The sequence below is a fragment of the Pseudochaenichthys georgianus genome, chromosome 14, assembly GCF_902827115.2.
Source record: "Pseudochaenichthys georgianus chromosome 14, fPseGeo1.2, whole genome shotgun sequence".
NCBI lineage: Eukaryota > Metazoa > Chordata > Actinopteri > Perciformes > Channichthyidae > Pseudochaenichthys > Pseudochaenichthys georgianus.
Genome location: NC_047516.1, coordinates 26972312 through 26996562, shown reverse-complemented (window position 1 = coordinate 26996562; position 24251 = coordinate 26972312). Strand labels below are relative to the sequence as shown.

Sequence of the window (24251 nt, the reverse complement as noted above, 5' to 3'; positions counted from 1 at the left end):
TGAATATATTTGATACTGATGCTTTTAAAGATTTTGAATGCATTTGTTTTACAGTGGTATTGCTTATTTTACTTCATTAAAAATATTAAGGAGTATATTAGAGTAATTACGTGTTAAACTAAGCTAGGAGGACATCCTTTTAATTTCAAGTAGCCAGGTGTGGAAAGTAAATTAGAGCATTTACTCAAGCACTTTACCGAAAAGGTAGGTTGACAGGTTTTTTAATTCATGCTAAAATAGCAAGGCGCCCATATGGATATTGAAACATTTCCCAGGGATTACGTTAATACCAGTTGCACTTTCGAGTCAGGCGGCGCATGAAAAAAGCTATAAGTATTATTTTCAAACGTTAAATCAAAGAATACCAAATGATTAATTAATCTTAAATAACTAAACTTGCAAACATTTTGAATAACCCATGTAAAAAAAAAATGAACAGGGAAAATGTATTTCTTACAATTAGAGAAGAAACATTTGGCCTTAAAAGCTGAAGATACTTTGTTGTCTGAAATTGGGCTGAAACCAGTGGATATATGTTTTAGTACCAAGGTGTTTGGCCTGTTGTGCATTTCAAAGATTTACTTGACATAAAAATGATAAATCATCCATTTATATCAAACTGTTTTATTGAACAATGACCTTTCATTCTCTGAACACATGCTGATGTATGCCATTCAGATGAATAATTCACAAAGTATGGTCTGACAGAGTCAAATCAATGTTAGTCAACATAGAAGTAAGACTCGAACAGTAAAAGCAAAAGATAAGTGAGGATTTTTTTGCAAACAGAGTACACATCAAATTATCCCTTTATTAGCTTAAGGACAGTTACTGACTGGACCATATGAAACCCGTGCAGTTAAGACAGGAACTCTACAATTGAGGGACATTTTTAATAAAAAGGGGTATCTGCAGAGTCGGGACTAGCCTTATTTATGAACTTCATATATTTAATTTAAACTCTCATTTAAGTTACAGAAAAATAGTCACATAAAAAAGAAAGAACAAAAAGGAAAAGAAAATGTTTGCAGCAATGTACTGATGTGACAACTGCTGGCAAGAAGGCTGACTGCCACATACACTGAGTCTCTTTAGATTTCCAAAGGTGTCAATCAGCGCTGCAGCATTTGATTTAGCTGTATTATATTATCAAACCTTCAACTTTGCCACGATGTGTTTTGAAGAACAGTGACATTTAACTTAAACCTAACATTAGTTACATTTGACAAAGCCATGGAGGTTTTCCAGGAACTTGATGTACTCTTGATGCTCGGCGGCCGTGCTCAGCTCCATCAACTCATCAGCGAAGGTGTTGTCAACCCCGCGGTCAGCCAGGAAGTCCATCAGGTGGTCATACAGAGCCTGAACAAAACAAAAGTAAAGAGGTTAAAATGTTCTAATGTTAATCACAGCTATCATCTGATTTATTAACATGATTTTTACGTTGTATAGGTTATTAATCTATTTCCTTACCCAGTCCAGAGCGTCTGTGTTGAGTGTGTAGCTGTTCTCCTTCCAGTCTGTGTCTCCCTCAGGCTGGAAACTGACCTCACGAATGGCAAAGATGTCGCTCTCCTCTTCTCCTTCAGCATGACTCACCTACAAAAACGCAAATCCAGATTTTCTGTTACACTCAAAGTCTCGGAGTGAAAGGTCAAAGACACGCTGTAAATATGACATTGTAATGTCTAAGATGCACCATTAAAAGTCAATATACCCAAATGCTTTTGTTACTTTTCTTTTAGAGGAAATGTACATTTAAGTTCATAATAAAGCATGGATATTAGATAACTAAAATCATCGCCATAACTGCACCAAGTTACAGGACCTTCCAGCAATCAAAACATTGTAGTTATTCCTTCACAGTTCATTCTAGACTTGCAGGTGTTGCAAATTGCGAGCTTCGTCTTTTTCAAACACCGATAAGAGCGTCCACATCGATGACACGATGCGTTCGTTTGTGTGTGGCTAAACCCTTTGGAGTCGACCGTCACACCGGCGTGATCAGATCACATGACCTGTTCAAGCCGGTGCCGCATAAAAACAACAGTCCGGACAACATTGCCGTGTGTTTCTGTCGAAAGTACTGGCTTGAAACTATATCCCAGTCTTTGTTTCATGCAAAAAGACCCAGTAAACACGGAGATACGATGCTATAAAGCAGGGTATATGCAGGAATCCTGAAGTCAAATTTGATACCTTTTAAGACCTTTTTTAAGACCCTTTCCATACATTTTAAGACCTCATCGCAACTTCGAGTTCTAACCGGTTACATTGGTGACACACTTTACCTCACATTTACTATATTGATTGTAAGATAGCATAACTAAACAGAGTGCAGACAGAATACTGAAGCCTCCTCTCCGAATGAACTTCAACCTCTCTGTGAAGGTCAGGTTTAATGCAGTCTATGCTGCTTTTGTACTCTGTGCTCTTTCATTCCAGTAAAACTCCTCAGAAACCATTAGAAACCAGTATTTGATCATTAAACAAAACAATTGACAACACTTTGAACTATGAAATATATTAAACTTTGGTGAGCTTCAGCGGGGTAAAGCCATATAGGAGCTCCCTCACAAATACCCAGGGGTTAAATTGGGCTGGGGCTGTCCGGGGCTAAGCCCGGCACAGAGGACGATGCTCTGACGTCATCACCCTCACACATTTGTCTAGGGATGCACGATAATTATCGGCCCGATAATTATCGGTCCGATATTAGGAATTATGACGTCATCCCGATAAACCCGATAAACCCGATACCAGTATTAATAGCCCCGATAATATACAATATATTTTTTGGGTAAAAGAAAAGAAAAAATACTGCGGTGTGGGTGGATTGGGATGAGGGGCGCTTGTTTTTCACTCGGCTCCTCCCGTTTTTCCAGTACTGTGGTATTAGTGGTTTAGGAAGAGGGGAGTTCTTCACAAATCCAGCGCTCCCTAATACTTCGAACCTGATCAGTCACCTGAAACATCGCCATCGCTACGATGGTGTGTTAAAAGCGTACGAAGACAATAATACAATACAAAGTGTGTGTGTGTGTCTGTTTACAAAAAACGATATATATGTTAAGACTTTTCTCGTTCTTAATATAGACTATATTTAGGGTCGATATGTGTTGACATTACTTTAAAATAGCAGATCTCTGTGACCGGATATAGTTTGGCGTAGACCCCGGCCCCACGAGGACGCATACAGTAAAACGCATACGCAAACGCAAAAAAGTCTTCCATTCACACGCATTCGATTCATTAACATATCTGTTCACACTAGACCGCTGGAAATGCTGGAAACGCTGTAGTACATATGCCAGGCCTGTAAGTGGCGCTGCTGCCGCCACAAAATACACCAAAAGCAGCGAGGAAGACCCCGGAGCATGGTTGTCATGGTTGCCCTTATGATACGATACGATATTACTTTATTGTCAGATCAAGTCTGAAATTTGACTTGCGTCACAGCAGCTCCATGTCCAACATCAACAGACAAATATGCATACACAAATACATGAAACACAAACATTTAACATAACAGCACAATCAGTGAGAGAAAAACATGCTCAAAGAGCCTTCAGCGTGCATTTGGTCTGGGATTTAGCTCTGTATTTACTGTGAGGACTGACTGATGCACAAAGGAGTGCTTCAGTCTGACTTTATTGAATCGTGGGACCCTGTATCTCCGATTAGATGGTAGCAGTTCATATTCACTGTTCAGAACATGGTTTGGGTCGGAGATGGTGTTGTTGGACAGCCTCACTAGGTTGTTATGATAGGCTGAGTCATAGGCCCCTTCTCATTTAATCAAATCCCCCTCCTCGACTCCCCTGTCCTCCGGTAGTGACCCGGAAATGAATTTTACCGCGCCATGTTGAAGGACATCTCATTTTTCTAAATGCACGTCGAGGACCGAGCATCGAGCATCGAGGAGCCTCTCTGGAGGAGCTATAATTGAGGATACACTGATGGGTCCTCCACGGCTCCTTCGCGGATGCATTTCCGGGAACAGAGATGTTTCAAAGAGTCGTGACGCACGGACGGACTTATCTCAGCCAATGACAGCTCTGCATGCATCCCCTGGATATTATTTTAGAAACTGCTTTCATCGCGACGCGATGTTTACAGAGAGAACAGCTGTGAGGTCCATGCAGAAAGCAGAGCAGTGTGTATAATATATATCACTCAGTATAACAGGCCTACTCTCTTTATTTGCTGTAGTTTAGTAGATATCTACAAACAAAGAGTCGATATTTTTCTAAAACCATTCAGTGCTTCACATAATAAAATACACAACAGCTGTAGCCTGATTATGTGTAGGTGTGTGTGGTACAGTGTGTGTGGAGATGCAGCGGACAGACAGATCTCAGTTGGTTTGGTGTCCTCTGCTTACTTGTAATACTTGTAAATAAAACTTTTGGCCCGTAATTTATTTTCCTCATTGCAGCGACCAGAGAGGGGGGGTTATATCCAGTCTCTGATAGTGTTACGTTATTATGAATGCTCTGTTTGATTCTGAAATTGTATATATTTATATAAATATATACATATATATGTGTGTGTCCGCATCTGTAGCCTGTTATTGTCTCATTATACCGCACTGTGAATGAATCAAAGTAAATATATAAGTCATCATGAACACATGTGTCCATCAGACAGAGGGCTGCTGTGCCTTCTGTCATCATTAATGGACGTCTCTTTAAAATGACCGCTCAGAGGAGAGGAGTTCTCATTTCTCTAACCGCCTGCTGCTTCCCCTCCTCTCTCCTCAGTTCCCCTCCTCGGCTCCTCCGCTCGCATCTCCTGTGGGCGGGACTAAGTCTCGAGGATAGGAGTCAAGGAGGGGAGTTCGAGAAATGAGAACGGGCCATAGAGTCTCTGACAGGGTTGACCAACAATTTTTGAGCAGATCTTTAACAGGTGGAGCAGTTTTGATTTTAACGCTGCCGACAGACATTTGTACCAGGTAGTATTGCAGTACTGTAGAATGGACATGATCACAGATGTAAAGAACAACAGAAGAATTTCTCTGCTCGCGCCAAAAGACCTAAGACGGCGGAGAAAATAAATTCTTTGTTTTGTCCTTTTGCACAGATAATCAATGAGATCCTTCCATCTGTTTATTCTTCGCGGTGCACGGCGTGTTCTCCTGCAGTATATCTCTCAGGTAGTCCACCAGCAGAAAAAAGCACCCCCGACTATATTATAGCCATTAAAACCAGGAAAAAAGCCACTTATACCATTTTACAATATCCAAAATATGAATGTCATGTTATGTTAAAGTACTTGTAGGGCTGTGACGTAACTGCATTTAGTGTTATGTCACGCACACAGAACTTTGTTATTTAACTGGCTACATTAAATTGGATTATATAAGACTGATTGAAGGATGCATCACTGTTCTGTGTAAACGAATGCAGGCTTTGCTTACCTCATCTTCAGGGAAATGGCAGTCAAACACCAGGGAATGTTTTGCACCCTGTTTCGTTACATCGACAACAAAGTTGGGTGATGATACAATTTCTGGCTGTAAAGAAATACAAATAATTACAATCATGTTATGAAGTTAAAGGCTTTCTTCAGTCCATTTGTGATTAAAAGACAACTATCCAGTGCAATGACATCTCACACGTAATACAGATTATCTGTAACTCACCTCTTCCTCTGCGGATTTCTGCTGTCCCTGCTCTGCCTCTTCCTCAAAGTTAGGAGGAATGCTGTTATTGACGTTGAATGTGACAGTGATTCTGTAAAAAAAAAAAAGACAGATTATGAGCTTGTTAGAGTGCCCACGTATTAATAGTAAGGTTTGTATAAATCACAGACTGCACAAGACTTACTTCTCTCCGGCAACATTCCTTGAGAGTTTAGCTTCTGTGCCATTCAGAGCCAGCTCCCATCCTCCAGACATCTTAGGAAGGTTGCTGTTTTTCTGGATCTTCAGCTCCTCTTTGATTTCATCAGACAGGAAAGCACCAAATGCTTTGTCTCCTGTTGAAAAAGTTATACAATCATTAGATTTTTTTATTTTGGAAAATCCAATCTTCACAACTTCATTATGTTTCCTGTAGGTTAATGGATTCTAACTGCTTACAGAATATCTTTAAAGCAATCTACAACAATGCTTTATACTCATGTTCATGTAAGAGTAGCTGTTCCCTTCTTAAAACTTTTATTGAACTATTCATTGCAAGTCCTGTTAGCTTATGTTTTTAAAGTTTTTCATTATAGGTCGTTACCACAGTGTGCAGTACACACCATGCTAAAATACTCAATCTATATTTGACCGATTGAAAAAAAATATTCGGTTTTATATATATATATATATATATATATATATGTAATAATTAACATATTTACAAAAACACATGTCGACACAAACCACACAAAGACATGACTTTGTGAACCACAGTTATTATTTGTTTGCAAGTTATCGTTTTAACTACATTCTATGAGGACAACTGAACACATCTTTCAAGGTGATTGCTAGCTAACAGTGGGATGATACAGACTTCATTTGATGAGAAAATTACATAAATTACATAATTTCTGAGTAGAAATGTTGACATGAGGTCTTACCTACACAGTTAATCGTATTATCCTCTCGCCATTTAACCTAGGTAAATATTGACTGATATACGAAGCAAGCTAGCTTGATCATTTAATAACTTTCACATCCAAACGTACCTTCTGTGTGCAGGCTTCCACATCCACATGATATCGAGGGATTCAACGCTTTTGAACTAAAGAGTTTTGGCCTGTATCCTGACGACGCTCCGTTGTTGTTCAGCATCCAGAGAGACCGGGTGAAGTGCCGAGTTGTGGCCGAGCTTGGAGAGCATAGTGTCGGGCAGCTGAGAGGCAGGGTTCGGGCTGTGGAAGTGGCGACTGAAGAGAGGCGGACAGCGGCTCCCACCGCACGGACAACTGACTTTAGCATGACTGTGTAGAAATGTGTGAAGGCTTTTAGTGCAGATAAATAGGTTTGACAGCTCACAGCTACCGGCTAACTCCCCGTTAGTAGTATTACTGCTGCCTGCTTCAAGATTATGGAACACACGTGTGGAAGGACACATTGACCTTTCTTCACTATGACCTTTAAACCGGAAATAGTACTTTGAAACCGAAAGAAATAAAACAAAATAATCTCTGTTTCTTCAGAAATTCTTAAATACGACCATTACTTTATAAATGAGTTGTATAATAGAGTAACAATAGTGTTAATAATATATATATGTTTAACGTTATAGATAATGCTATGTCACGGTCCTTCCTACAACGCCCCCTGTGGAGTGAGAAATAAGTGATTTCTGTTTAAAACAATCTAAATGTATTGAACATCTTTTTATTCGTTTGCAGTAACGTATAATGTTGGCAAAATATGCATTTAAAGTAATTGTAAAATATCTTGAAGCATTATTTTCATTGTTTTGTATTGCAGCATACATATGTTGTCCCCATTTGTACACTTAGTATAATGCATATATTTTCACATACTAATTTCTTATTTTTTTATGTTTATATCTCTTTTTACTTGAATATGAGCAGCTACAAATTAACCTTATTCACCCCGAGAATCAATAAAACATATGCTTAATTCAATTTGGAAATATGTTAACCTATTTATTTAAATTATGTGAATAAAAATGGCTGGGATTAGTAATCTTCTATGCTTTTTATAACAACACACTTGCTTAAAAATGTTTTTAGGTCAGGAAACATATCGAACAGTAAGTGCTTCAAACCCTGTAAAATCTTCCTGTGCCTTCAAAGCTTCACTCTCCTCTAGACTTGTGATTTTTATTAGAAATTATACCAATAGGGGTTACGTAAGATCATATTAAATACACCTATAATTAACTCATCAAAAGGCATGCATTGAAATCTTGCAAACTTCATAACACAGAAACGCCGAAAACAAAACCTGATTGTAACATGGTCTGATTTTCTACCCCAGATGCATTTGGTGTTTTATTTAGAAATAATGTGTTACTTATTTGGGTAACACTATATTTTAAACCAACCCGAATCCACTTTGAACACCAAGTAGACATCTATACTATTCCTAAACGTATTGTAATTATTAGCATACATATGAGCATTGTCACAAAAAGGGCAGGCGGTCTCATAAAATCTGAAAACTGCTCTTTTACAGTAGACATGTACATCCAGGAAGGAGGGCTTGCATCATTCTTAGGATGTCTCGGTGTAATGAGGGGAATCAGTTGCATCAGTTAGACATGTAGCCCTGCTGCCAGAAGATGGTGCCGTCAGCCCACAACTAACCCAGAAGAGCAAACTTTGATTGCCCTTGCCAAATAAAACAAGGTCATCAGATCATACTACAGTCTAAAGAAATAAAAACACATCTCAATGCTCGGTTTAATTAATCAATATGCCACATTTAAGTATAATTTATTGTCAAATAATGCAATAATGTTATGCAATCTTGTTGTTTTTGTCTGGCATCAATCCTACATATATTTATAATGTACATTTAAATGTATATTTTCTTTATACTTTAGTTGCATTTCCCCACTCCTAATTATAGATGCCATTTTTAGCATTGTTATTTACTGTTAAGCATTGTAGTATACCAATTTTAGTTTTGTACATATTTATTAATTTGTTGTATATGTCACATTTTATTTACCATTTGTATCTTATTTTCCTTATAATTAAATGTTTATTCTAGAATAATAAATGTTTTAACTTAACCCAATTTCCCTCAATAATAATCAATAATGTATTTCTAATTCTGAATCATCTGATTTTGCATATTTTGAAAATGCTTTACATAACAAAATTAAAATGGCTGGATTAAGAAGTAAATTCTGCTTGTTCTGTGAAACCGGATTTTTATTAGAAACTATACCAATAGTGGTATGTGAGACTTGAACAAATCATATAATATTAAATATAATAAACTCATCAAAAAGCGTGCACTTAAATCTTACACAAAACATGACATGCAGATCTTCAACAGTCTACTTCTTCTGAACACAACCTTGTGTAACATGGTCTAATGATTCCCCTACCCAAGATGCATTTGGTGTTTGGAATTTTTTCAGTTAGAAACCATGTGTAATTTATTCAGGTTACAGTATATATTGTACAATCCTGAGTCTTGTGTAAAAAAGACAAAAGTATGCATCCACCCTAAACATGGTGTGATTAACCATGTATGAGAGACCTGAGGGATCAAGTCGCCAACTACAATCTGCATGCATTGCATACATGTGTTAGCATACGTCTGTGTGTAGTCTGTGGGTGTTGAACATGGAGAATAAGGCATGCTACTTCTCCTGATCTGCATGTATTTAGAAACAGGTGATAAAGTCATAGAAGGGGAACAAGGCATGCACTAGCTTACAAGACAAGTGCTGAATGAAGAGTAGTTATAAAAGAGAAGTGATGTCACTGTGACATGTAAAACCTCATTCTATTTTCATATTTTCTTGTATTTCAAAGACCTCGTTAGATAAAGACAATGCAGTCGTTCTTGCATATATAAACCCTTAAGACCACTTTGTGTAAAACCAAAACCACATGGCGGGGGAGCTTAAGACAAAACTGCTTTGCATAGCTTCAGAAAAGCTAACATTTCAAAGACAGTTATCTCATCATTATTCAAAATTATTCTGAAAAGAGCCACCAGTCAGTCTCCTTTAGCTGTCTGAGTCTTGCTGGGCAGGTGATTTAACAATTAACTACAACGTTTTGCGAAATAATTATATGGAGAGAAGTATTTTATCGAGTCTGATAACTTTTTAAAAGGGGGAAAAACTAGTCAATTACATCAGACATTGAAGGATGTGTCGTGTGATGTTACCTGTGCTGTTGAAATGCATGCACATGTTTGAAGAATGAATGCATGACATCTCAAAAAGACTTGTTTCAGGTGGCTAAAGCAAGCTGTAATACTAGCAGGAAGAAGAAACTGTTGATACAATCTGATCTACTGTGTTACAGGAAGGTAAAGTTGTTGTGAGGCCTCAGTTTGCAGATTTCTGCTGCAGTGGCACATGACGAAGGTCGCCAACTGGGAGGTAGTGAGATCCAGAGATAGTTAACTACACAGAACATATTCTGTGTGATTGCAATCGATAAGTGTCCTAATCCAAACTCGTCTTTGTAAAGGAAACACATTTTTCAGTTTTGTTGTCACTGGGTGTTCTGAGGAAAGTGAAGGTGTCCTGATAGAGATTTACTTTAGTCCTGTTTCTCAGCTGGTTAGCTCTTGCTGGGGTGGAGCTTGCGGCCAAAGTACTCTGGAGCCGCCTCCAGCAGCCAGTCTGCATCCACCAAACACAGGTCCCTCATGTAGCAACGGGACGTGTGCAGCAGCTCGTTGAACACCACGTATGCCGGCTTGCCCTGGAAGAGGACGGAGGAGGGGTGGATGGACACGGGCTGGTGGGTGTCCAGAGCCAAGTAGCTGCCGTCAGGTTGCAGCTCTGCGGCATTGACGAACATGCCGCGGGCGATGCAGCGGCGAACGTTCCCCATCTCTGCCCCACAGGACCCCAGCTTCATATTCAGCTGGCAAATCAACAACACAACAGGACATGTTAGCTCAAAATGCTAATTCACTGTACAGCAGTGCTCCTAGTACTAGACTCCTGGTACTAGGATGGGTTAAATGTAGAGAACACTGTGTGCTGTGTGCTCTGCATGTGTGACCATTAAAGAGGGTTTCATCCCTCCCAATTCTCAATTTCTATTTGTTACAGTATTGCTATTAAAAAGGTTGTATGGGCTGCTGTGGACGCAGAAGTCTATTACACAGCTGTACCTATTAAATAAAATCACTACTTACTGAATCATTTCGCTGATAGAATGTGATAATAGCAGCCATAGAAGTGTTATTCACATCCATCTTTAGACTTATTTTGGTATTTGAAAAAAATATGTAAAATATAGTTTATTTTCAGTTTTTTCCAACATATACTTAAAGGTGGGGTAGGTAAGTTTAAGAAACCGACTCGAAATCGCTAGAATCTGAAAATACACAACCGGAGAAAATCTGCCACTTCCTCACAGAGCCCCTCCTCCAACACACACGAACGCGCACATGACCAATGAGGGCACGAGATAAGTTTGTGCCCCGATGGAAGGCTGACAGGCAGGTAGGCCATGTACTTTTTACAGTATTACGGCTTCTACAGATGACATTTTTTTATGGATTTGTTGTCAAAGCACTTCAGATATTCATTGCTATCGGGATGTTAAGAGCATTCCATGGAATATAACAAAAAGTGAATCTCGAGCCGGTTTCTGAAACGTACCTACCCCACCTTTAAAGATAGAAAACCGAATGCATGGGTTGGAAACAATCATAAGCAGTTGATACTGGAATCAATTCGACAAATATACAATTATTTATACTAATAATAATATAAGTTGAGTTTAGTATTTAGGCAATGTGATCTCAGTTGTCTACCCCTGTGTCTTCATAATAAAGAGGCACTCTTTCAACATCCCCCGCCCCCAAACATACTGGTCAAATACTAGACATGCATATATATGGCAGTATTCAAAGTTATAAATGTAGCTTTGAACTATTCAGTATAGTCCTACTTATAACTTATTTTGTGAGATAAATGTGACATTGAATTGTGATGACACACACACACCACACACACACACGAATGTATGTGTAGTAGGGATGTTAAGATTCACATCGGTGCACTGGCATAAACGTTCAAGATGCGAGTGCACCGGTTGGCTACAGTTTGGGTTGAACTCGCGATGCATCGGTAAAAAACAGATTCATTCATATAAAATCCCCTCATCCTGTCAGCACTCAGCAGAGACGATCTTTGATCTTTGCTTCGCACTACGGAGGCCGAGTGTCTCAGTTATCAACACACACGGAAGTCGAGGAGAAAGAGAAAGACAGCGCACTGAAAAATACCTACAAATCAAACGTTTGGCAACACTTCGGATTGTTCAAGAAAGACGGTCAACTTGAAAAATCGCTCGCAAATTGTAAACGATGCCGAGCCGCTTTAAAGTACACAAGTAGTACGAGGAACTTAGCGACGCACATAAAGAGGCGACATGGGGTCTGCGGCTGAAAAGAGAAACCTGAAAGTTAGACATGAGTTAAATCACTCAGTGAGGTGTTCTGTCAGAGAGAGTGGTGTTTAGTTTACAGCAGCCTGTGACGGACAATAATAATTTAAATGTCTTCCTTACTGTAAGCAGTTATGAAATACCCGTTTGTGAAAGGTTATTTGTATTCTTTATTGTTCATATAGAACCCACTGCTTTCTGCTCACTGGTGAGTTAGCCTATGAGGCTGGCAGCTGTATGGGCATTGCACTATGGTAGCTGTTATTTGCACATTGCTAATCATGAGCAATGCATCCTTACATTGTTTAACTGTGAGGTGTTTTAAAATTGTACTTTACTCTGGAGACAGAGAACACTACTACACTTGTGAAAAGGCCAGTTTGTGAAAGGTCCAAGTGGTAAAAGAAGAAACAGCATGATGGGATGTGCAGTACTAGTACAGAGAACCAAATATGTAAAGCACTTTGTTGTTAATTTATGATTTTCTGCATATAAGGAATAAAACAATAATCCTCTGTCGTACCATATTGAAGTATCATTATTTTGCATCGTATCGCATAATATTGAATCAAATTGTATCGAACTGTATCGCAACAGGGGTGAATTGTATCGCATCGCCTGGTGTTTCAAAGGTATCGTTAATGTATCGTATCGTTGGCATCGTATCGGCCTCAGTGATGGAGATGCACATCCCTAATGTGTAGGATACTCAGCTGCGTACCTTAAGGCAGATATCTCGGAGTTGCGCCTGAACGTCTTTCACCAGACCCATGTTCCTGCTGTTGACAAAGTTCTCCCGACACCACTCCTTTAACAGAAGACATACAGATTATAAAGGTCGCTCAGGAACACAATTTAATCTCTGGAGTTTGCTTCGTCACATTCTTTTCCTTCCATAACTGATGTATGTGTTCTCACCTTATTACCGCTGACTTTCTTGAAGGCTCTGTAGATGTTGAGCAGCGTTATGTGGTCTCCTTCGCTGGAGGAGAACTTCTTGCGAGCAGCGAGCACCTCTTCCCGCTTGGCAGGAGGGTTAAACAGTACAGTGTCCACCGACAGCAGAGATACGATGCTCAGAATCTCATCAGAGCAGGAGTAGTCCGGAGACAGCAGGATGGTCTGTGAGACGGAGCAACCAAGGAAAGGAAATGTTAAATCATATTCTTTCTGGGTTGCGCGTGTGACTCACTTTTTCCCACATTTCCTAGCACTTCTTTACCTTGGAATATCGGGGCTCCAGAGGGAAGCTGGCCATCTTCTTTCCAAGAGCAGTGAGGAAGACATGCCCCTCCTTCCTCTCTACAGCTCCCAGCAGCTCCAGATGATTCACAGCAGAGTGGACGGCCTCTGGGATAAACACAACATGTTACTACCAGGGAACAACCCAGAGGTGCAGAGTGACTCCTGACCAAGAGCATCTTACCTGGAGAAGGCTTGGACATGAAATCAAAATTCATCACATCTGGAACCCCCAGAGCCATGAGCTGCAGCATCACACTGGATAGGTTACACCTGCAGCACACACAGGAACACAAACAACTTTCAATCACACTGACCTTAAAAAATCAGCATGTGGGAGAAACACAGAATCCTGTCGATGAGCAAAAATGTAGTCTTATTATGAATATAACAAAAGGTGTTTTACTATGGTTGGCGACATTGAAATTCCCCTGCAGACAATATTTCTTTCACATTATGTTGTGAAAAAAGCATAAATAAAAAAAGAGACTTTGGAGGTTCTGTTGCAATAACTAGGCAAGTACGGGCTACATACAACACTACAATGAAAAAACATTGCGTCATTTTTATTTTACCATTATTGTATACTTATTTCTACCTTTTATGTGTGTATGTAAGTCTAAAGGTAAGCAACTTTACACTTAACTAAAGAGATCTATTGTTTTGAGTGATAATCTGCTCATATGGCCACGGCCTGTTTCATACGGTACCTCTGGATCTCGGGCACAGTCATGGGGATGAGGCTGTCGAACTCGTTCTCGGTGTAGAGGCGGTAGCAGGATCCGGACTCCTCCCTGCCGGCCCGGCCCGCTCGCTGCCACGCCTGAGCTTTAGAGACCCGCTGCACCGCCAGCACCTCCAGCCCGCTGTCTGAATCACACAACACACACGAATACTGCCACCTTTACTACATACGTTTTAAACCCTCTGAAAAATGCAGAGTAAAAAACTGTTAACATCTAAAACATGAAAGGAGCACACTGAATCCTCTTACCAGGACTGAAGCGTTTGGCCTTCACCATCCCCGAGTCTATGACGAACTTGATCCCAGAGATGGTGACTGACGTCTCGGCAATGTTGGTAGAGAGGATGACCTTCCTGCACCCCTGAAACGGGAGAGAGGTCTTCATTATGGATGAGGAATACATGTAATACATTTTTGGAGTGTTCTCTATAAATGTCCCTTTGTCTACATCACTGTTGCCTTTACCTTGGGAGCTGGCTGGAAGCACCTGAGCTGCTGTGCGGGGGGGAGTGATGCGTACAGAGGGATGACCACCATGGGACCGCAGCCATCGGGCAGATGCTTGGCGATGTCACGACATGTCCGAGCCAGCGCCTCGATCTCCTCCTGACCCGTCATGAACACCAAGATGTCGTGCGACGGAGGAGCTTCCTGCACGCAAACAACAGGGCCGCGTTGTGTTCAGGTGTCAAGAAGAATCATCACAGAACATCAACAAGGATAGGTGCTCACAAACAGGCTTATGTATTTAATGCAAACGCTTATTGATTTGTTTGGGCTGGTGTGGAACCTGGACTGACTTGATATCAACAATAGGAAAAATGTTGCTCCAAGGGAGGGGAAGCGTACTGTGCAGTGGAAATGCAGCATAGGACTTCACGAACCAACCAAAACTGTTAAGAGAGCAATGTTCTCCCTACACAGATTTAGCAGACTACCTGATGGATCTGGAAGATGGTGACGAGTGCGGCCTGAAGGTAGTCGGACTGCGGATGCTTGGTGTAGTAGATCTGGATGGGATGCTGCCTGCCCTCCAGGTATAGTACAGGCGACTTGTTGAAGTATTCAGAGAACAAATCCACATCCATGGTGGCTGACATCACTATGACCTGTGAAGGTTTCACAGAACAGTGAGAGAAAGGTTTAGGATTTGGGAGAGAAGATAAAGTTAAAAAGATGATTTAACAGATCACCAGGGTAGAGGAGGAGAGTTAGCATATAGAAATGAAACCTTTTGCGTCACTCACTAACGTTGCTCTGATGTCCATGATGATGTGTTCATTTTTGTATTATCAACCCTTAAAACTCTATTTAGTTAACACTGTTGATATTATGAAAAAATGACAATTAAATATTTATTTCTAAATGTTCTTTCTTTACAGTATGGATTAGCTTTGTCATTGGTAAGCAGCAACATTGATTTTGATGTATTTAAAATAAATGTTTTGTGCAGAAAACCAGGGAAATAGCATGTTTCCCATAGGAACAACCTGAAATAATCGCTCAGTCTGATGGAAAACTAATAAAAAAGTAACATTTGGAAGCCAGGGCTCTATATTGAACGTGTGATATAATACAATGCAGTGTTTCCCCTAGGTTTACTGCATTGGCAGGGTGCTGCTCGAAAAAAATACTTTTATTCAAACTGTATTCCCTTCTTATCGTGTAGCCTACACTTCTTCCTTTCATTGATACATTTAAATCACCTGACTACAGCATATAACATACCTGCTGCAACCCTGTGCTGCTGCTTCTCCACCTCATCTGATCTCTGATATGAAAACAATCGTGTTATGATCATATTGAGCTATTGGTGTGAGTCTAACATTAAACAAGCAGTCTGCTTGTCATACATTGCTGATATATTTTAAGTGGCAATTTGTTGAGTCACTGCCGCTAAATGCCGGTAGCATCAAGCTAGCAAATCCTGCATTAGCCTCACATCAACAGGTGTAGACAGAACATCCAATTATCCTGAGCTAATTTACTGAATAAACCAACTCACATCTCCTGTCTTTTTTTTCACCCAACTGATTAGACTATTCTTCTGCTGGCGTTTCATTGTTGTTTTCTGTCAAATTCAATACTTTAGTTCAAAACCGCGGTACCTGTTCACCATCTGTGAGCTATTTTTAGAATGCGCACGCTACGTTCGTTGTCGTGTTCCCGCGCGTCGACCTGGGCAGGCGGTGTGTGTCCTTCTCCCGTGACGATAACGGCTTGCGGTTAAAAAATAATAATAAACGAATTTGAAACTGGGGGGGACACAAACGGGCAGACAGCAGGGGAAATAATGCAGATTTGTTTGACTTTTTTACACTTTGTTGTTCTCCTCCTTTCCTCCGCTCTCATCTGATAGTGAGTGAGTGAGTGAGTGAGTGAGTGAGTGAGTGAGTGAGTGAGTGAGTGAGTGAGTGAGTGAGTGAGTGAGTGAGTGAGTGTGTGTGTGTGTGTGTGTGTCATGGCGGCCATGCATGATTGGTGAGAGGAACTCGCTCACCTTTTTTAACATCTAAGCTCACATACACCCATCGTTATTGCAGTGGGGATATAAGATGCACTGGACGCTTTTGGTACACAATGTGTCTCGTTACCACGCTGAGATTGGCCTTTAAACAAGCCCTGAACAGCGGGCGGGTCTACAAACAACGCCTGAACGTCTGCGACCCAAGCCCAACACCGGCCGGAGATGTTCGTGTAGACTTTGAGCAATACGTGCGATTATTGTCAGATTGTGAGTGGACTACTTTCCAGAGAGATGAAAGAGCGTACAGGGGGACACTGGACACAAAACTGCTCCAGGTAAGATATAACTTTGCTGTTACTCTCGGAGGCACAGAGAAGTGGGGCAGACTGGTGACAATCCTGACCAGCGCTTTTTTCATTAATGGAATATTCTCCGCGACGCAACGAAACACGCGTCCTTACGGATTCCAGCTTCTGAAATATGTCGCCAGAATCCTGAAGAAATTCCCTCTTTCTGCCAACTGCCCGGTGGACCTTACAGCTGACTCGCTGACACCTTGGATAGAAATGCAGCTTCGCTTCATCCGTGAGAGAATACAACCAGCGCTGCGGGCCGCCGGGACAGAGACACAACGGCAGCAAAGGAAAGTTTCCAGGAACAAGCTGACATATCTCTGGCAACACCGCAAATCAAAGGCAATCGATATCATTTTAAATAACAGCTGTTTTCCGGAAACCCCGCCCACTGTTAGTGATACAGCCAATGTGTATGACTACTATAAAGCCAAATGTCAAACTGTGCCGAGGGCTACTCCCCTGGCCACGCCCCCTTGGTACAATTTCATTGACAAAATAGAGCCAGGCTATTTCCCAGACACCCAGGATTTTACAACAGAGGAGGTGGATGCAGTTCTGGCTTCTCTTCCTAATAACAAGGCTAGTGGATCTGATGGGGTCATCTATGAGACGCTGAGAGCTACCAGGCCCACGTCAACACAGACACTCACACACATCTTCAATGCCTGCCTGATCAATGAGAAGGTGCCTGCTTCATGGAAAGGGGCCCTCATTCACAGGATACCAAAAAAGGAAAATGTCCCAGATGATCCTTCCACTTGGCGTGACATTTCACTATTGCCCACTATATACAAAGTCTTTATGAAGTGCCTACTCACCCGCATCTTACCCTGGCTGGTGGACACAGGGATTCTCTCCCCCCATCAGAAAGCATATATCAACAGACAGGGAATGAACGAACATGTGTTTTGCTTAAAACCGGAATAGATGATTTCAAACATGGATCATCTAATTTCTACACAGTGTTTTTGGACTTTAGAGACGCGTTTGGTACACTCTCCCATGAGGTGATGCTTCAAGCATTAGAGGAAATACACCTGCCTCAGCCTTTTGTGAATATTGTATCCAATGTGTACCAAGGTTCATTCCTCCAGGTTATCTGTGGGCAGCAGCTCACAGAGCCGATTGCACTGAAGGTGGGAATAAAAACTGGCTGTCCCTGGAGTGCCGTGAACTTCATCCTAGCACTCAACCAATGGATGAAGTGGATTTACCAGTGCGCTCCGCTGCATGTCAAATCCCCAAATCCTGTTCAGGGATACGCTGACGACGTGCAGGTGTCATCATGACAAGCGGATGTCATCATTTACATGCTGGCGCGCACTGATGAGTTCCTCCAATGGTCAGGGCTGGAGGTGAAGCAGGCGAAGTGTGCCGTACTCCATGAGCGCCGCAGTGGAGGCAACCGCTGGTATAAGGCCAAGAATGACAAGACCCCCTCCTTTCTTGTAATGGGCCAACCCATTAAGGTGTATTCCCGTAATGAGACCTACCCATACCTTGGCCACAGGTTTAACATCGCTGGCGAGTGGGGGGAGCAGGTCGAGGAGCTCACTGCAGAGTTTCTCCATTGTCTCCACCTGATTGACTTGTCCCCCCTCCCCGTCCTCATGAAGTTCCAGGCTGTGAGAGAGGTGGCTTTGGCTACAATTCAACATCTCTTTGTCAATCTACACATCCCTCTCAAGGCACTGAGAGAAATGACAAACAAAACTGTCCAGCTGGTCAGAAAGTGGGTGGGCCTCAACACACACTCCACACGGGGCATCATCTTTCTCCCATGTGGAGAGGGGGGGCTGGGAGTCCCCAATGTCGAGTGGACCTACATAGCCACCAGGCTAGCCCACCTGATCCACATGCTTAACAATGATGATGTCACCGTAAGAGAAATGGCCAGGGCCTCTCTCCTGCTGGATCTACACAGAAGGAAGATCCCCCTGGCCAGCGCAGACCAGAACAACTTCCTCGGCTTCAGGAGGAAAGACTCTGGGAAACTGGACTCTAAGGCCAGGGGCTTCGGGGTCTGGTCTGACTGGCCAGATCTCAATGACCTCTGCAATCGGACTGGAGACAAGCTGAAATGGACAAGACTCAACACACAGCCCCCGTCTCTGATGAACTGATCACTGACCCCAGTGTGGTTGTGAAGGCCGACATCACAACACCTCAGGAAGAGACTGTGGAACTGCACAGAGACTCTGCAAGGAGGGTTCTGCTCAGCATGAAGCAGTCTGAGATCAGGCAGCACTGGTGTGGACTCAGACTACAGGGAAAGCTAGCCTGTTTGGGGTTTGCTGACCACTCAGTGTTTAAGAACGCCGCTGTTGGTGAGGATGTTCTGACATTTACCATCAAAGCAAGACTGCAGGTATTACCCACTAAGTACAATCTGTTCACCTGGTACCCTCGCATTCACACTCCATTCTGTGTAAACCATCAGGATTCACAACAACACCTAGAATCCATTGCACACATAACAAATGGATGTAATGCATACAAACGCCTGTACATAGCCCGTCATGACCGTATTGTGGACATTGTGTCTGATGCGGTACAAAACATCTTACCATCTAGCGCAGTAATGTACAAGCACGCTAGAGTGTTACCAGAATGGTTTGGCTTTACCAATGATGTCTTTGCTAACATCCCAAATACACCTGATGTTGTTTTTGTTGACACCAATCACAGGGAGGTGCTAATATTAGAAGTAGGCTGTGCCTTTGACCTGTACATGGACCAGGCTTTCCAGGACAAGTATATCAAATCCCAACCACTGCTCGATGTGATAACCAGCTTTGGGTACAAGTGTAGATATAGCATACTTATATTCGGAAGTCTTGGCCATGTATATAAATGCACCATGATTGGTCTGAGAATTGCTGGAATGTCAAAGAGAAAAGCCAAACAAATTGCCAAATATTGCTCTGTTTCAGCTATTATTGGCAGCTTAGCCGTGTGGAGAAGGAGATGCTATGTGTTCCCCTAAGTGTTCTGTGCTGCTTAGCCCCGATATATTTGATTCCCTGGTTATTTGTGGAACCAAATAAAGTATTCAAGTGTGTGTGTGTGTGTGTGTGTGTGTGTGTGTGTGTGTGTGTGTGTGTGTGTGTGTGTGTGTGTGTGTGTGTGTGTGTGTGTGTGTGTAGCAGAGGGAGAATGTGAATACGCAAAGATGCACACATTGGATAAATAACATAGGCGTTTATTTAATAAAAGAGCACATGTTCAATGTGAAAAGTGACCATAGATAGATTACTTCAGTTGAAATGTGGTGCTATATATATATATATATATATTTTTTTTTTTTTTTAAATAATTTTTTTTATAAAAAAACACCTTGAATTTCAGGCGGGGCGCGGGGCTCCGTTGGCGCAGCGCCCCGCCAAGACAATGGTAGGGGAAACACTGCAATGCATTAAGTTATTCTGTAAAAGTGTGCTTTCAATGTGGACAATTTTGTCTTTCGGGTGTAACTCGGCTAAACTGTTTATTATAAACGTATTAATGGAGCTGAAAAACCCAGACCCATTCCAAAAGTTATGTCACGTGCATTTACACAGACAAAATTAATGAAAGTACTCAAATTTAAAAAGCCAAAAATATCCCTAGTGAGGCTCTATAATTACTGTGACAATAAGCATTTGATCTCATGTGCCCAATGCAGTGCAGGGATTAGCCGCCCAGTGTTAAATATATTTTTGAAGCCAGGACCCCTAGCATTCCTACCTTCAGGGGAATCTTATTTAGTTCCCTGCGCCTCCGTTGAGCAGCCTTCACCACGCCGAACAGAACATCAGTGTGAACGGTGCGCTCGTGAGCCTCGTCCAGGACCACCACAGTGTAGCGCAGCAGCAGGGGGTCTCCGATGGCCTCGCGCAGCAGCATGCCGTCTGTCATGAACTTCAGCTTAGTCTCAGAGGAGGTGACATCCTCAAAGCGCACTGTGTAACCAACCTGTAAATAAGTTTGATAAGACTTCAACTGAATACGTTCTGATACTAGGCAAGGCAAGTTTATCTATATAGCACCTTTCAGCATGCGACAATTCAAAGTGCTTTACAAAATAAAATAAGACGTTTAAGAATAAATACAGCAGAAACACATTATATAAATGGCATTTTACAACAGGCATTTAAAAAGCAAAGATAATAAATTAAACACAACACTTATACAATACATGAATAAAATGCATACTGCAGGGCGCATATGAGCTCAATTAAAAGCAGCGGCAAAAAGATGTGTTTTCAGTCTCGATTTGAAAATACTAAGAGTCTCTGCGGACATGCATGTTTCAGGCAGTTTGTTCCAGATTGTCTGGGCATAATAGCTAAACGCTGCTTTTTCATGTTTTGTTCTTACTATCGGAACCGAGAGCAGACCCGTCCCAGAAGACCTGAGACACCTTGATGGATCATAATTATGCAGGAGATCGTTAATATACTTTGGTCCTAAACCATTTAGTGATTTAAAAACTAGCAATAATACTTTTAAATCAATTATTTGGCCGACTGGAAGCCAGTGTAAAGATTTCAGATTTTGTTTGTACAATTGGAGAAAGTTCTGAGTCATCCAGTCATTGATGTGCTCAATGCACTTGCTCAGCATTCTAAATCGGAGAATAGTCTCCTGGTGTAATTTTAAAATAAATCTGGGTGTCGTCTGCATAGATGTGATAGCTTAGATCATTGTTTTTCATAATTTGAGCCAGTGGTAGCATATAGATATTACAAAGCAAAAAAGTCCTAAGATGGAGCCGTGAGGAAACCCGCATGACATATTTGTCAGGGCTGATGTGTAGTTGCCTATTGAGACAACGTTTTTTCTGTCCTTTAAGTAGGTACTAAACCAATTTAGAGCCGTTTCTGAAACTCCCACCCAGTTTTCTAGACGGTCTAGCAATATGTTGTGGTCAACAGTATCAAACGCAGCGCTGAGATCTAATAATACTAACACTGATATTCTGCCACTGTCTGTGTTTAAATGGATGTCATTTAAGACCTTAACAAGTGCAGTCTCAGTGCTGTGGTTAGGTCGAAAGCCTGACTGGAACACATCAAAACCGTCATTTAAAAACATGAAATGACTCAACTGTTGAAAAACAGCTTTTTCAATAAATTTACTTAAAAGAGGAAGGTTTGATATTGGCCTGTAATTATTCATTACGGTTGCGTCTAGGTTATGCTTTTTTAGGAGCGGTTTAATTACTGCAGTTTTCAGGGCCTGTGGAAATACACCAGAGTGGAGAGACTTGTTTACTATATGAAGTAGATCTGAGGCCAAGCAATGAAAAACCTTTTTGAAAAATCCTGTGGGAATAATATCGAGGCTACAGGAGGAGGATTTCAGATGTTGAATAATGTCTTCTAGGTCTTTAGCATAATACTATATCAAGTCAGAAACGGAGGGAAAGTAATGCATTTAAAACATCCTCTACTTAAATGTGTTCTTTAGTAAGGTCCTTGGATGGTCTACTTCAGATTCAAGACGTGTTCTTAAATTGATGAATTGTATCAACCAGTCTTCTTATGCATATGTATAATCAAAGACACAAACTTGTCAGCACTCCAATGTGCACATAGATTCTTATTTTTAATTAAAAACAAATCCCAAATAAGAAAACATTGTTGAATCTTAGTGAGACAACTGCGTAAGTGGGCAAGTAATGAGGCCAAGAGTCGAAGGTGACACTCGATGTAAATATAGCGTTTGTTGGTTGTTTGTCAAGAACACACCAAAGGGAACATTTAGACCAGAACAGACTAAGCATATGTGTGGGAAACCTGTCTGTTGTGCATACCAGCTTGCCGAGCTGCGTCCTCTTCTCCTCGGCCACCCTTCCTGCCAGAGATATGGCTGCCACTCGACGGGGCTGAGTGATGGCGATGAGTCCCTGTCGCCCGATGCCGGCCTCGTACAGATACTGAGGGATCTGAGTGGTCTTCCCAGAGCCAGTCTCTCCTGTAAGAGAGAAGTTAGATAGGGTCAAGAAAGACAAAGTTAAGATGCTACATTATAAACGTGTAGAGTAGAAATTACATTTTCTGAGCCTGGTATCACTTAAATCTGAGACAACTCTCTTTTATATACCAACCAAAAACTGCCATGACATAGTGGAGATATTATTATTAATTCTTCATTTAAGATTCATGTATTTTTTTCAATTACTGTAAAACATTTAGCAAAATGAATTACGTTACATATTCAAATTATCTTAAGGATATCATGGTTGTTCAAGACAAATTTCCTCCCAATTCAGAATAAAATAAGAATTTGGTAAGGTTAAGAATACACTTCAAATCATTCACAACTTGGACAATTATTATTTGATGTAAAAGTATAGGATTTTGCGACGTACAGTGAACTGAATAAAAGTTTTCACATGATGCTTACAAGAAAATCCATGACATTACCTATACTAAGAGGTCTTGGTGAATTGGTTTGGAATTACAAAAATAAAAAAAGAGTTATAATTATAAGGCTTACTGTTGTTAGTCAGAAAACAATATTAGTTAAGATGTAATAGTTAAACTTATTAGAGCATCACATCACAGAGCTGACAACATAGTTTTTTGTCAGAGTGAACCTTCCCTTTAATTGAGTAGCACAAGAGTGGCTAACGCATTAGCATCATTAGCTGAGTGGTTATTACCTATGAGGATAGCATTGTGGAGCTGCCTCAGCTGGTTCATCAGCTGGGGTTTCGCCTGGTAGATGGGAAGCTGTTTCCTCTGGACTTCTATCGGAGTGGTTGCATTTCCCTTTCTAGGCAGCAGCATTCCAGGTTTATTCTTATCGTTACGGAAGAAAACAGACCCCGGCTTGAATTTTTTAGCCGGTGGATGGTCGTGGTCGTTGGGCATGGTCTAGAAAAAGTGACCCTGTTAGCGGAATCCTTTCAGCGTGTTGAGGATGTTTCTGAAATGTCTAAAAGAAACAAAAAAGTATTTATCATGCTCATTGACAGACAGGCAAGCGTCACTGCGGTTGTTTTGCTACCTCTGTACGTCCCCACGTGGTCAAATTGGGCGCAGATGTTTGACGTCACAATTGTGTTGTAGAGTTGTGCAGTGACGCGTCCTAAATACCGGAAGTAAGCTGCTTCTGGTTCCCTTGACAAAAAAGCAATGCAATTTCTCTATAGGATTCTGGAAAATAGGTCGAAATAAGGTCTGTGGTTGCAGGGGCGCCGCCAGGGATTTTGGGCCCCATGAAGATATATCACATTGGGCCCCACCACCAGGCACAGGCCACGCAAACCAAGCACAATTGCTGTAACCACACCTCCAGAACCCAATCGACTCATTTATGCTTTAAATAACTCTACCTGTACAGGCTTGCATCTATCTTGTAGTCCAATACTAACTGCACTATA

General features: G+C 41.3%; 2 protein-coding genes across 2 annotated transcripts; both read right to left on the bottom strand.

Annotated features, from left to right (window-relative positions):
* Positions 1 to 594: 594 nt before the first annotated feature.
* On the bottom strand, positions 595 to 7079 carry c1qbp (complement component 1, q subcomponent binding protein). Its single transcript, XM_034098871.2, has 6 exons — positions 6679 to 7079; positions 5832 to 5982; positions 5648 to 5738; positions 5423 to 5518; positions 1474 to 1599; positions 595 to 1362 (listed from the first exon to the last, which is right to left on the bottom strand). The coding sequence occupies exons 1-6, from the start codon at positions 6929 to 6931 to the stop codon at positions 1213 to 1215; spliced, it is 867 nt and encodes a 288-aa protein (XP_033954762.1). The 5' UTR covers positions 6932 to 7079; the 3' UTR covers positions 595 to 1212.
* Positions 7080 to 7805: 726 nt separating this feature from the next.
* On the bottom strand, positions 7806 to 23882 carry dhx33 (DEAH (Asp-Glu-Ala-His) box polypeptide 33). The gene is made up of 12 exons (XM_034099639.2): positions 23529 to 23882; positions 22677 to 22837; positions 20606 to 20833; positions 14995 to 15165; positions 14522 to 14707; positions 14306 to 14417; positions 14022 to 14181; positions 13496 to 13584; positions 13292 to 13419; positions 12988 to 13191; positions 12791 to 12877; positions 7806 to 10533 (listed from the first exon to the last, which is right to left on the bottom strand). Exons 1-12 carry the CDS (start codon positions 23737 to 23739, stop codon positions 10225 to 10227), a joined length of 2046 nt encoding a protein of 681 aa, XP_033955530.1. The 5' UTR covers positions 23740 to 23882; the 3' UTR covers positions 7806 to 10224.
* Between the last annotated feature and the right edge of the window lie 369 nt (positions 23883 to 24251).